This window comes from Gopherus evgoodei, chromosome 4, assembly GCF_007399415.2.
Source record: "Gopherus evgoodei ecotype Sinaloan lineage chromosome 4, rGopEvg1_v1.p, whole genome shotgun sequence".
Lineage (NCBI taxonomy): Eukaryota > Metazoa > Chordata > Testudines > Testudinidae > Gopherus > Gopherus evgoodei.
The window spans coordinates 65401921-65416278 of NC_044325.1; the positions used below are offsets into that span (position 1 = coordinate 65401921).

Consider the following 14358-nt stretch of genomic DNA (forward strand, 5'->3'; position numbering starts at 1 on the left):
CGAGAGAGCAAACCGCGGCGTTCCCGGTTTGCTCTCTCGGTCCAGGAACCCCGAGCAAGCAGGTCTCCTTCCCTGCGGTTTGCTGGCTGGCTCCGGGACCGAGAGAGCAAACCGCGGCGTTCCCGGTTTGCTCTCTCGGTCCCGGAACCCCGAGCAAGCAGGTCTCCTTCCCTGCGGTTTGCTGGCTGGCTCCGGGACCGAGAGAGCAAACCGCGGGGAAGCTGGTTTCCTTTCCCGGTTTGCTCTCTCGTCCCGGAACCCCCCTTGAAGCCGCCCAACAGCGCTGCAGTGTGGCCACATCTAACACCACTTGCAGCGCTGGTTGCTGTAAGTGTGGCCACTCTGCAGCGCTGGCCCTATACAGCTGTACTAATACAGCTGTAACAACCAGCGCTGCAAAATTTTAGATGTAGACATGGCCTTAGACTGCTTTCAGATGGTAGTATAGTATCAGATACAGCATGGAGCTAAGTGCTGTATTTTCTGTTTTTGAGCCAGTATCTAAAAAAGAATTGCTTTTCTTCCCAAATAAGGTATTGCATCCGTGATGATTCAGCTACCAGGCTCAACAGTTCCTGTCCAAGTGAAAGGCATCCTCACTAACTCAGCCATTCCCATTACGTTGTCAACCATTGCCAGTAACCCAGTGCCCCCCGCTGTAGGAACAGCTTCAGAAGCTGCTTCAGGTAAGTTCTTCATTTACAAATCCTTATGTTTGGGAGTATGAAAAGCTCTCTTTGCAAATATTTAGGTTCAGCTTTTCCTCAGGATAGGAAATAACATTGCATCTCACCTTCACAGTTTTGTAGCTGTCAGTAAAATGATGTGCAGGGATGGAGGGGGCATTTATTTAACCTCCTGTTCAGCAGCACTTAAGGTTTGAGCCATCTTGGAACTCTCATGTCTGATGCTATTAAAGCTGACACATTTGACAGAAGTATTGTGCATGGGGTTTAGGCAGAAGATAGTGGATGTTTATATTAGTAGAGCTTCCTGATCCAGTGCATAGAACTCCAAGAGGAGGCCACTCACCATCTTATTGGAAATACCTGTATAATAGGGCATATGGAGCTAAGGAGGAAAGGAAGAGGTTAGTTTCAGATGTAGGGCTGGGGAAAATCTGACTACCGTGTTTGGGAACGTTTTGGAATCCAAAGCACATTGCTACCAGTAAGGGAGTATATAGGGTCCCTGAAATATGCAGGATCTTGCTGAGAGACAAAACATGCAGGAAACGTAATTTTCAAGTGTACAATAAATTATTGTGCAAATACAGTGGTATTTCTTGATGGCAGTGACCATTACATGGCTTTCACCAATCCACTTTAGAAAATTCCTCTTCTCTGAAGAAGCTCTGGAAAAGGAGAGGCTGATAAATTTAGCTTAGTGAATGATGGCAGTAATTCCACTAATAATTAGAATGAACTAATAATTATTCTGAAAAGTAATGTGGAAGTGGCACTTCTGCACAGGCCTGCTCTGTAGTAGTTATATCTACTGACTTCAGGGCAAATAAATAAACATATTGCTTTTACTTCTGGAGAGCAAGCACAGCTAAGGGACAGTGTGTGAGAATTTTCTGTCTTGTATATCACTAGAAGAATTGTTTGCTAAATTCCAATCAGTTTCGCTTGTGTCGATCAACTGAAAGGAGGAATTGCACACATGGCATTGAGGGACATAGCTTGAAGATACAGGGTTACACAGGTGTACCTGAAGGCTGAATTTTGTCTACAGAACTCTTACTACTGGTAGTCAACTGACAGATGGGAGAAGATCCTAAGATGAGTTTGCAAGGGCTGGCCATAGGGGGGAAAATCTCTATCAAACATGCTCAACTGAAAAACAAAAACAAAAATTCTGCAGACAATAGACATCATGGGATTTCTTGTTATTTATATGACTCACTCTTCAGAGTGGATTGACTGTTCAGTTTGTAGGGGAAAAAAAGAAGGTACAAACAGCTCAAGACTGTGTATTTGGGCAGATGCTGTACACTCTTTGTAGGGGTGATTTGTTGGGGGGAAAGATGATGTGGGAGGGGGCAGATTGTCTCCAGCTTCAGTCACCAGTGATACTGATGGGTTTTGCTTTGTTTGGTTTTGCAGAGAGTGAAGATTCATTCATGATGCCAAAGATTGTTAATGTGACATCACTGGCTGCTGAAGGGGGTGTGAATTTAAACCTGAATAGAAACAAGAATTCTCATGTAACCCCAGGTGCTGGTTCCCAGACATCTGAGCCGTCCCTGAAAGCAGGACCTCATGAAAGTAGGCAGAATGAGGACATCCTTTCAGAAGAAAAAAACAAGGCATCTCCTGGAGACAGCTGTGGAGATGGGAGAAGTGCCACAGGGCCCACACAAATTTTCCTTGAAAATAAAGACAACGGCTTTCCACAGATTCGGAATGTACCCAGTGTGAAGGACTCCTCAGAGTCCTTTGCTAAACAGTCTTGCATTGGAGAGTTTCTTGGAAGCCAGGGGAGGAGGAAAGAGACTGATCAGGGAGGGGAAAGGTTGAAGCCAAAGGATTCTCCATTCCGCAAGCTGCAGGTTAAAGATCTCAAAGACTCCAGGATAGAAATAGAACTGAGGAAGGTAGCCTCTGCAATAGAGGAAGCAGAACTAGACCCAAGTGAGTTACTAGGCAGCATTGAGGAGAGTGATGACACTGATGAAACCCTCACTTCGCTTCTCAATGAAATTGCCTTTCTCAATCAGCAGCTGAATGATGACACTTCTGGCATGTCAGAGCTGCCTGGTACTCTGAGCTCAGAGTTTTCTCCAGAAGACTCTGAAACACGGAGGGGAACTGCCAGTGACCTGACCACTGCAGATGGAGCCTCCTTCCAGTTTGGTCACTTGGGTAGCAGTTTCAAGGGCCTTTCTGAAGTTCGAGAGAGTAGTGGCTCCATAAGCCCCCTCCTGCTTCACCTGGAAGATGATGACCTTACTGATGGTGAGAGGAACTCTGCAGAGCCTTCATCTCAAGCAGATATTTTGAAGATAGTGATAGGCTCTGAAATGAAGGACTCACTTGCCAACCTCTCAGTAACTGGTGGTGTAAGTGGTAAAACCTTAGATCCCCTGGCAGAGACCAGTGTGTCTCCTCCAATCCTGCAGATGAAAACTAATCTGGAAGCTGGTAATACTGACGCACTGTGGAGGCCTATGCCCAAACTGGCACCACTTGGGTTAAAAATTGCAAATCTTCCGTTAGACTCAGAAGGGCAGAGTACCAAGGTGATGCCAGTATTGGCACCTGTAGTTGCAAAACTGCCACCCATGGATTTAAAAACTAAATTACCTTCAACTGAGCTGGAAGGACAGGACAGCAAAATAATGCCCACATTAGCATCTGTGGTTGCAAAATTGAACAGTATTGGGACCTTGCCTTCAAATTCTGCAGGCAAATAAATGCTTGGATATTTCAGAGACTGAAAGGAAGATCTGGAGCAATTTGGACTATGAAAGGAGTTGGCATCTTGAGTTTTAACATCTTCCCTTGTCTCCAGACATTTGTTCCTGTATCTCTGTAAAGAAAATAAGGTATCAGTGCACTCCTCTGACTGAGGGCAGGGCCCAAGCTGAGAAATCAATGCTATGAAACTTTAATTGTGCTAACATAAATTTTACCTCACTACTGTGTTCTGGATGTTTATCCCCCAGAAAGAAAGATGATGATATATTACCATTGCTGGGCATATGGTATCCTTCCAACAGTGGGTCCTTCACAAATTGTTTATGAAACTAGAGGTCTGATGGACCCAAGCCACTGAGAGATTCATACCCTAACAGAGATGTAGTTATTTCTGGATGAGGAGAAATCAGGAGTACTAGCATTTTACCAGCCAAATTAACTATCTATGCAGAAGCAGGGGTGTTCACATCTGCAGTTTGTGCACAGCCCACAAAATGTAATGCGCTTGTGTAAATGAGATTGGAGCAAGCTTGTTCAAACTAGGTGCCCTGGGTGGAGGAAAAGGAGATTGAAGATAGATTTCCCAGAATGCTAATGTCAGAAATTTCCATTCTTCAGTGAGTGAGAATTATCTTCCTGCTCCAACTCTCTCTAGTTAGTTTCGACCTACATCATTTCCATATGAAATCTTAAACACCCATTTTAAGGTGAAGAAGGAAATGTTCATAGTGATAATTGCAACACCCCAGTGTTGTTATTTTAGTTAGCTAATTTAAAAAAGATAAAACCCTGCAATGTTCTTCCTTGAGCATCCTAGGAATGAGACAGCATCCAGAACGAACAGATTCAGACAGGAGTAATCCATCTGGGTACCAAATTGCTAACTCTTTAAAAGCATCGCTGAGGTAGTTTGAGTGTCATTTGTCTCCATTCTCCTCTCTTTCCTTCCCTGTTTCCTCCCTTCCTCATGGTTCTTGAAGACATATACATCTCGAATACATTTACAGGAAGTGACCCTTTCAGGATTATTGGGAAATAAAAGTGTGTGTGTGCCCGCGCGGGTCCTTCCAAACCATCCATTTCTTAATGAATTCAGGAAAGGTACTCAGAGGTTCTCATTGCATTTATGCAAGATGTGTATAGCAAAAAAAAACAAAAAATGCTCATTACCAGAGAAATAGGGCAGTATTTGAATCACAAGATGTATTTTTTATTCTCTTCTGCCACCACTTATTCAATAAACTGTAGTTACTCTTCACTGTTAAACTGTTGGAAGTGAAGGGCCTGCAGACTGTAAAGATATTTATATTTTTGTACACAATTTTTGTTTTCTTAGTTTCCTTGAAGAATGAAATTTTCAGCCTAGAAGAGACTATTTGTTAATGAGTGTATAAATGATTTTTTTTCCTATCTAGTTTGTAAATAATAGGAATTTTGGTGGACTTCAGGGGCTTCTTAGGTGCTCCTCAAAAGTGAAAATCACTGCTGTGAAAATTGTGTAGAATCTGGGAACAGCGTATTTTGCCTTTCCTGCATAATTGTATTTAGGAATGTAATCCCTGCTCTTAATGCCTCAGCAGCAGCAATTGGGATTCCACATACCCCCAGTGCTCGCGCCCCCGCGCCACCCCCTCTTCCCCCCCATGACACACTGTTGCAAGAGCTTTCATTTCTTCCAGCGCCAGGGTTGTGCCGGTGTGTCTCACATTCACATGCATGTGCTGTAAGTGATGTTCTTCCACTCTGCAGTAGAAGTGGCAAACTCTACATTTAGTGCAGAAGTATGTCCTATAAAGTAAGCTGCAGCTTCTGGACCTGTGTCTAGAATGGCTGCATCACTGGGTATGTATATCTTGTGTTGTTTCCTTTTCTTTGTTACAATTTTCTATTGGGCTACACAGCAAAGAGAGTGGTCTTAAGCTGGGTATGCATAAGGTTGCTCCAGACTCTGTGTAATAGAAGTGTGTTCACTTTGGGATTCTACAAGGCATATTTGAAAACAGTTGGACAGGTGTGTATCATTTTTACTGCCTTTGCATATTTTACAGTTTAACCTCAGTTTATGTCATAAATGCTAATCTCCTTCCTGCACTAAAGGGTTGAAGAAGAGGGTATGGGTTAGTATGGGAGTCATGCAAAGCCTTGTAGATATCATTCAATGCCTTAGAAAAGGGAACTAGCCTATAGATACATGTTTACACCTACTCCTTAGACATTAGAGGCTAGATCCGAACCTCATTTACATCAGTATTAATCTGGAGTAACTATATTGATCTCAGTTGAGTTACACCAGATTTACACTGATGTACCTGAGAATTTGGCCTTGGGTATTTTAAATTGGCTGAAGTTGTTTATCATTCTGCCCAAGACAATTTGATTTGCCATTAAATTCAACTCCTTGCTGTGTGAAACAGCCATCATCTTTGCACTGATGCTGCCACACACAAAAAACCTACTAAATTTCCTCTCTGTCCCCTATCGCTTCTTGATCCAAAATGGCTGCTGTTCACTTAAGTGTTAAAATTAAGTGTGCATTAATCCATGTCTGTGCATTAAGAAAAATATGCCTTTCACATTTCATAGGGCACAGATAGCATTAAAGTCACTCAAACACTCTTTTAAAATAACCCTTCCTGCCTTGAGGGACAAGGTGATGGAGAATGCCTAGCTATATACTTACTATTTGGCAGTGGGCAGTCAGGAATTCCTGCTGTAACAAAAGCATATTGTTGAGATAAAAGCTGACCTGCCTGATGCCAGAAAACTATCAGTAAGTCAGCCAAGAACAGCCCCCAAAGTCAAAAGAACCAATAGGGGCACAGCCAAGAAAGGTGTTTGGCAGGTTCTGCCTAGCAACAAAGCCCCTTTGAAAAGCTCATTAGCCTTTGCTTTTCCTAACCCGCACATGTCATCTTTGCATTTCACTATCCTTTTAAATGTCAAATCCCCTCTCACCAATAGCCCCAAAATCAATTGGTTTGGAAAAAACCTTTTGGAAATTATGCCCACTATTTGTAAGAGGCGGTAATGCAAGAATGTGTTACTTTTGTAGCGAGTGGGTTTTGGAATCAGGAGAACAATAGAAACCCCTGCAAGAAGCACGTTCTCACTAGACCAAGAGTCCTGGAAATTTTGTTTGTTTTTTTAGACAGGTCTGTAAATAGACAAAAAGTTTTTAAGAATATAATGCAATGTCAGATTTAGCTTTTTTCCTTTTATATATTAAAAATATATCTTTCCCTCTTTTCAGCTTTTGAAAAATTGATATTTTTGTAGAAATCTTTAACAGTACAGGACTGACTGTTCAGTGACTGTATGTGAGAAAGAGAAAGTGTAAAACTAAAATAAACCAATCAAGTTCAACCAGGAACTGGCTTTGGAAGCTTTTATTATTGGGAGGGAGGGAGGGAAGGAGAATGGGATGAATAATAAAGTGTTAATTGTCTTGGTGGTGGCAGGTGGAATTGCACAATCAAGCAGAACTAGAAATATTTAGTCTTTCTAAATATAGTCTGCACTCTGTATTTATTTTGTATGTATTGCGCTAACGCCTGAGAGCGCCAGTCATGGATCGGGCTGTACAAACACAGAACAAAAAGATAGTCCCTCTCCCAAAGAGCTTAATTTTAATCTCTCTGCTTCTCCAATAAATCAAAAACAAATATCAGCTTCTCATATAAAAGAGGGGAGGTTTTTTTTGTTAGTAGGGAGTCTTAAAGATTTGATCAGACAGTTTCCAAGGAGGCTTTGCTTCTCTACTGTTGTGTTTTACTGCAGTGACACAGTTACTGACGTACACATTTGAGCATTTTTTTCCAACAGCATCAAAAACAATTTAAAAACAAATGGTTTGGGGTGAGAGACTGTGAGACTAAAGCAAGAATATAAGCAGGTGGGACGGTAATGCTCTTTTTTAGGGTCCATTTTCAGTTGTTTGGATTGTTTTGTCTTGCTGTCATGGACAGATGCATTAATGGCCGGCTTCTCCATTGCAGCAGCAAACTTTTGGCAATAATAGTCTGTCCTCCGCAAGGAGTGCCTACTTTTTATGGCATTTAAGTGCAGCAAAAGCAGTTTTTCAGAAGCCCAAATACTACTACATTTATATATGCAAGTTAAAAACACACTACTTATCAAACACGAGAAAATGAATAAACTGGAAAGATGTACAGTATCTTATTTTTCTCTTTTTCTGTCCTATCAATTTTTACTATTACTTACTGCATTTTATCTCAGTGCTCTTTTCTGTCTCATCTGTTGTTTTCTTGCTTTCGTTTTCTCTCCTTTCTCGTTCTTATGCTCCTTTCTCACCTCAGCCTCAAGTTCAAACTTCTTTTCCTTGCAATTTACTTGCACTGTTGCAGTGCGCTGGAGTCTGTCTGCTTGTTCATTTTGTCTGTTCGTAGGCCTGTAGCTTTCCATATTTACTTCCAGGCCTGAGCATCCTGCAGATGAGGGCATTTTAAGTCACTTTGTACCACGCTTGTACAGACTGCAGAACCATCATGTCTAATTGAGGCTACATTTGGCTGTGCTAACTCTGCCATTCTAATGGGCTGTACTGCGGTGTCTTTAGGGCTCAGAGAGGAACCCTTTTGGAGCACCAGCAGCGTAGAGAAAACTCTAGATTCTTGCTTTCAGGTTCATCCAGGACCAGCATAGATTGAAGATGGTATTTAAGGGATCCGTGGCAGGTGGCCCTTGTTAAACTAAGGCTATATATCCTGCTGCCATCTTTTTGAATTGGAGTGAAGAAGTCCAGAGAGCAGCTTCCAAGCCCTATCTAACAAACTTCATGTTTTTATCCCTGGCTAGTCTCATGGAAGCAGGGAAACGGGTGTTTCTTCTTCAGGGTCAATTTATGATGTGTGCTCTTAGCCCAGAAGGGTTTTTCCTTGAGACCCGAAGAGCCCATAAAACCCCATCACAGACTCCAGCAAGAAATACTAATTTAATATTAGGTATGACAGTTCACATCTTTGCCAAAGGTTGACACTGGAAGGGATTTGAATGTCCCCAGTCATTTTAATAAGGCTGTGACCATGTAAATGTAAAAACTATGGAGTAGTTCTGAATGAAAAGAAAAAAACAACCTGTTTGACCGTGGAGTAGGATGAATATAAATTATTCAGCAATCCACTAGAATTCATTATTTGTTACTCAGAAGTTAGCTTCACAATTTTCACTTAATTGGAGGAAATAAGTTTCTAGGCCTAAAAAGTCCCATGGAGCTACTGTCCCAAACCATGGGGAGATCAGTCTTCATGCCCTATATTATTATTTACTAGAACTGGTTGCAGAACATGTTTTTCCTTGCAGAGAAAAATTGTTTGCATTGTTTGGGTTTTCTTAGGGAAAAGAATTTTTTTTAAATGGACGCACTTTTTTTTCCCCTTGCAAAACTTTCTGCTGTGTTGACAAAGCTCTTTTCTGTCAAAAAGCATTGTCATGGCAAACTTCCCATCCTGTTCACTTCTATGCCAATGCTCAGGGCTTGACCTTTCAATTGCTGGATTGGCAGTAGGCAGCAGTCCTGCAATGAGCTGTTCTACTCAGGATCCTACCTCTAGCACTTCCTTCTGCAGTCTTTGCTTTAGTTAAAGCAAAGTTATAGTGCTGTGAAACTAATCATCCCTCTCCCCAGCACACTGACTGACACACATCTCCCATGGACCAAGAGCAGTTCCCCATTAGGACTTTGGGCATCTGTCCTGTGACACACTTAGAATCCTTTTTCAAAAGAATCCAGTTCTGGATAGAAGAGGAGATACCAGTCAGAAAACTCCCCAGGGCTAACTGAAGTGAGGTTTAACGTTTTCCCTGGGAGGAGCAGGGCTCAGTGCCCATTGCTGATCCCAAGGAACTGCTGGGAATGGCAAACTCAGCGCTGTGGATCCTGGCATGTTTGCATGGAATGCCGACAGCTCCGATCTAGACTGGTTGACAGCATGGCTTGCTCATGAGCTGTGCTACCATTAGTGGCCCAACCTTCTCTGTATCCCCATGTAGCAGAATGCGCTAAGCAGCATTAATTTCTGGTGAATTTCCATGACAAAGCTGCCAGCTTGGTGGCGGATAGTGTCTAATAACACTTAACACCTCTGTAGCATTTTTTGTTCTTTTTCAAGACTTATCCTAGAGTGCCTGCTCCTCCGTTCCATCTCCCAAGATCATATGGAGTCCAGTCAAGGGCTTCGTGCACAGAGTTTTTGCTTGCTCAGGAATGTGGGGTGAGAAGAATGTCAGCACCCCTTCTACACTTACTGGCTACATCTGACTGGAACTCATGCTCCTTAATCCAAAGAGTAGATGCCATTACCACCAAGGCATTCGGTCAATTAAAAACTACAAGAACTCTTCGAGAGCCTATAGCACTCACAGCTAATGATCTAACTCAAATTCCCACTGCCTGTTGTAGCATTTCTTTATTTCCGTTGCTTAGCATTGCTGATGCCTAGCTAGTTCTGCATTCAGCTGGTTCAGCTTTCTCCTGTCTAATCAGTCTGCTCCCCCTGCCACTTTCCTTCAGCAATGCCACTGTCCATTTTTCCCCACATTAGGCTGACAAGCAACCATCATATCATGAACTTTAGTTTGTGACTGCTAGGTCAACCCAGCAAGTGGCATGAATTTTCACTCAAAACAAAAACACGGTAACATTCACAATGAAAAGAAGCTTAGCTTAGGGGAAAGGCGCCTAATCCTTTAGGAAGCAGGAAGCCTGGGTTGTATTCCCAGCTCTGCCACTGGCCTGCTGGGAGACCTTGGGTGAGCAATTTTACATCCCTGTGCCTCAGTTACCACATCTGTAAAATGGAGCTATTGATACTCTTGAGTTCTGTGAATGAAAAACACTATATAAAAGATAGATACTACTATATTATTAAACTTTGCCTAATTAAATCCTATATTAGCAGCTAGCTTTCCATCTGGGATGTATGTGTTCTGCATAAAGTGGAGCAGAAAGCTGCTGCTCTTGTCTTCAATCCAGAGATGCAGTCCAAAGAGATTACTGGTTCCAATATGCATCCATCTTCCTTCATGGGAGCAGAAGGATGCCCCTGATTTGAGATGATGCATCGTCACATGCTGGAAGTTTAGTGTCTGCAGGAGAAATCTCTATGGAAGTTGAGGGTGGCTGTGAACTGTCTAGTAAACTCCATGGTCGGCACTTTGACAACTGGACTTTAGGATACTGCTTGCAGTATCTATACTACGTATGGAGAAAAAAAACTATAATAGCCAGATGTTACTATGTCTGTAAAGGGAAGGAGGAGGGGACATGGCAACATTTTTTAAGTATTTTTGTATCGGAATAGTGGCATCAAGCTACTGGCTTCCAACGAGTCAGTGTAGTTCCTCCACCCTCCACCCCTTGTGCTCCCTGTTTAACACAGTTGTCCCTGAGTCCTGCTCTGGGGCTTGGCTGACACACTGGGTTCCACTTCACCTGCTCCCACAGACAGGTTGATGGCCAGTCACCACCCAGCGGGGTGAGCGGGAATCTCTGTGAACCACCGAAAGACCCAGTTTAACTAGAGTCTGGGCTGCAGTCTTTGTTACATTCTCCCATTTAAATTCCTGCTGAGGCGGAGCAGCAGAGTCCAAGGTCCGTGTTCCTGACAGCCCAGGGGGTTTGAATCCTGGGTTTTGCTTTGGCCCATTACAAATGACGGGTCAGGAACAAAGATTCAGAACCTCAGTCTGATCCAAACTCTCCTGACGTTTCAGGGGGCTAGGAGCAGGGTCAGTTTAATCTCTGGAGTCATTGAGAGACTTGCTACACTGTGATTTAATCAAAAGCACTCCGCTCCCATTTGGGCACATAAAAAATGGAGTCACCAGAATTTCTAAGGAGCTCAGCACCCAGTAGCTGAGTGCTGTGCACCTTTGGAAATTGGGTCACTTCAGATAGGTGCCTACAGGGTCTCTGGGCATTCTGGGGGAGCAACAGAGCCCTGGTACCTTAGCAGTGCTCTATGGCCTAACACCCAGACTAGCAAAGGCTGCGCCATGGTGATGAGTGTGACATGACAACCTAGCTAGCTAGAAAAGGGAGGGGAAAGGAATTGCAGCAGGATTTAGGGAGGATGGGAAAATGGGTAGGATTAAATCAGGGCTGGGAAAAGGGAAGGGTGGGAGTTCATAGGGTGTGAAATCTCTTGGGGAACAAAGATCAGGGAGATGATTCCACACAGGAGGAGTTTTTAACCTTACCCAGTATATCCCAGAAGCCTGAGTGCTGCTCTCAGTGGGACTGAGGAAAGCAAATCTTTCTGGGTTGCATGAGCACCACTGCAGGTGGCCAGCTAGCAGATGAACTATAAGTGGGCTCAGGAAGAAAGCTGAACATATTTTTGTGGTGCTGCAGGTTATGGGAAATAACCATAGCTGAACAGTAGGGAAAATGTTTTAAAATTTGTTTAAGTTTTGTACTGACCAGGGCAAATTGAGCCTGGAGCAACAACTGCAACCAAACACGTATGTTTGGCGCAGTTTATTACGTTCACTGGCTGACATTTCACAAGACAAGGCTTTGTGGAGGGGATTTAAAGCATTAAAAGGTCATGTAGTTCTCAACGTCTATCATAAGGGGGCACCCTTAGCAAACTGAAGTTCAAGTTCCTGATTTTGGGTTGGAACCCAGTCAATTAACTATATGGCTGTATGGGTTTGTTTAAGGGACACAAGAATTGTACCATTTTTTGTGGCTATCAGACTTTGTTAAAGCCTCACTCCAATGGCTCCTTTTCCTACCCCATTCATGTATGGAGCGGCCACCATGAATTCCTGTGGGGCCCCTACCCTTGACTCCTTCAACCCCTCTCCGGCACGGGGGGCAGGTTTGTAGAAATTTTGGTGGTGCCCAGAACCTTCCCCTGCCCCAACTTGGCCCCCAAAACTCCACGCCCCACCTGCCCAAGGCTCTGGAAGGGAGTTTGGGTGGGAGAGGAGGTCTGGGGTGCAGGAGAGGTGCAGGCGCTGGGATGGAGTTTGGGGATGGGAGGGGGTGTGGAGGGAGGGGATGCAGGCTCTGGGAGGGAGTTTGGGGGAGGGAGGGGGTGCAGTGGTGGGGCTGGGGATGAGAGGTTTGGGGTGTGGGAGGGGGCTCAGGGCTATGGCAGAGGGTTGGGGTGTGGGGTGAGGGCTGTGGGGTGGGCTGGGGATGAGAGGTTCATGATGCAGGAGGGGGCTAAGGGCTGGGGCAGAGGATTAGGGTGCAGGAGGATGAGGGCTCTGGCTGGGGGCGGGGATAAGATGTTTGGGGTGTTGGAGGGGCTCAGGGCTAGGGTAGAGGATTGAAGGTGTCGTGGGGAGGGTGAAAGCTCTGACTGGGGGTGTGGGTTCTGGGGTAAGGCAGGGCTGGGGATGAGTTTCGGGTGTAGGCAGGCTGCTCCGGAACAGGGGACAGAGAGGAGGACTCCCCCCAGCCCTTTCCCTGCCGGCAGCAGCGAGCTCTGGGGGAGCAGTCCCCCTTTCCTGCCCCCCCCCAGCAGCACACTCACACCCCCCCCACTGTCACTGCGTGTGCTTCTAGAGCCCCTCTCAGATCCAGGAATCTCCCTCGCCTCCCCCATGGTGGGTGCCAGGGGGTGCTGCATGCGCCTCCTCCCCTGCTGTTGCTCGTGAGTGTAGCCTCACTGGGGGTGAGGGATGGGGCTACCTCCTTGCCCAGCATGGGGCAGGACCGGTGACGGGGGGTGGGTGGGGCTGTGCTGCTGGAGGGTCCTGCCGGAAAAGGGAAGGGTCTGGTCTGAGGTGGAAGGGCAGGCTCAGAGTCAGTCTGCCCTGGGATGGAGGGGGGCACTAGGACCATGTGGCAGCAGTTCTGCAGGGAGGCAGCATGGAGCTGCATAGAAGAGGCAGGGATGCTCTGCTCCCTACCAGGGCCGGGGATGTGCACAGGGCCAGCAAGGGGGAGCCAGGGGTGTCATAAACAGATAGCTAAGGGTTAATGTCTCTTTCACCTGAAGCACCTGACCAGAGGACCAATCAGGAAACCAGATTTTTTCAACTTTGGGTGGAGGGAATTTTGTGTCTGAGGTCTTTGTTTTCTGTCTGCCTGCTTTCTCTGAGCTTTGGAGAAGTAGTTTCTGCTTACTAATCTTCTGTTTCTAAGTGTAAGGACAAAGAGATCAGATAGTAAGTTATATGGTTTCTTTTCTTTGGTATTTGCATGAATATAAGTGCTGGAGTGCTTTGATTTGTATTCTTTTTGAATAAGGCTGTTTATTCATATTTCTTTTAAGCAATCGACCCTGTATTTTGTCACCTTAATACAGAGAGACCATTTGTATGTATTTTTTCTTCCTTTTTATATAAAGCTTTCTTTTAAGACCTGTTGGAGTTTTCTTTTCTGGGAAATTTCAGGGAAATTGAGTCTGTATTCACCAGGGAATTGGTGGGAGGAAGAAATCAGGGGGAGATCTGTGTGTGTTGGATTTGCTAGCCTGATTTTGCATTCCCTCTGGGTGAAGAGGAAAGTGCTTTTGTTTCCAGGACTGGGAACGGAGAGGGGGAGTCACTCTGTCTGGATTCACAGAGCTTGTGTCTGTGTATCTCTCCAGGAGCACCTGGAGGGGGGAAGGGAAAAAGGATTATTTCCCTTTGTTGTGAGACTCAAGGGATTTGGGTCTTGGGGTCCCCAGGGAAGGCTTTTCAGGGGGACCAGAGTGCCCCAAAACACTCTAATTTTTTGGGTGGTGGCAGCAAGTACCAGGTCCAAGCTGGTAGCTAAGCTTGGAGGTTTTCATGCTAACCCCCATATTTTGGACGCTAAGGTCCAAATCTGGGACTAGAGTTATGACAGGGGGACACTCGGGGGAGGTGCGTTGGGGGCAGGTGGGGCCAGGGTGGGGAGACCCAGCCCCAAACATTGGTGGAGCTGGGCCCCTGGGCTCTGAATATTGCTGGTGCCCGAGCACCACATGGGTAT

The 14358-nt window shown here is 45.0% G+C and overlaps 1 protein-coding gene across 7 annotated transcripts in view; it reads left to right on the forward strand.

Annotated features, from left to right (window-relative positions):
* MGA (MAX dimerization protein MGA) overlaps positions 1-6792 on the forward strand; it is a 100635-nt gene extending 93843 nt beyond the window's left edge. For all 7 annotated transcript variants that reach the window (XM_030559542.1, XM_030559538.1, XM_030559544.1 and 4 more), the window contains 2 exons: positions 534-686; positions 2109-6792. In XM_030559542.1, coding sequence (XP_030415402.1) covers positions 534-686; positions 2109-3418 — 1463 coding nt within the window. In that variant the 3' untranslated portion in view covers positions 3419-6792. The remainder of the gene's footprint in view (positions 1-533; positions 687-2108) is intronic.
* Positions 6793-14358: the final 7566 nt, after the last annotated feature.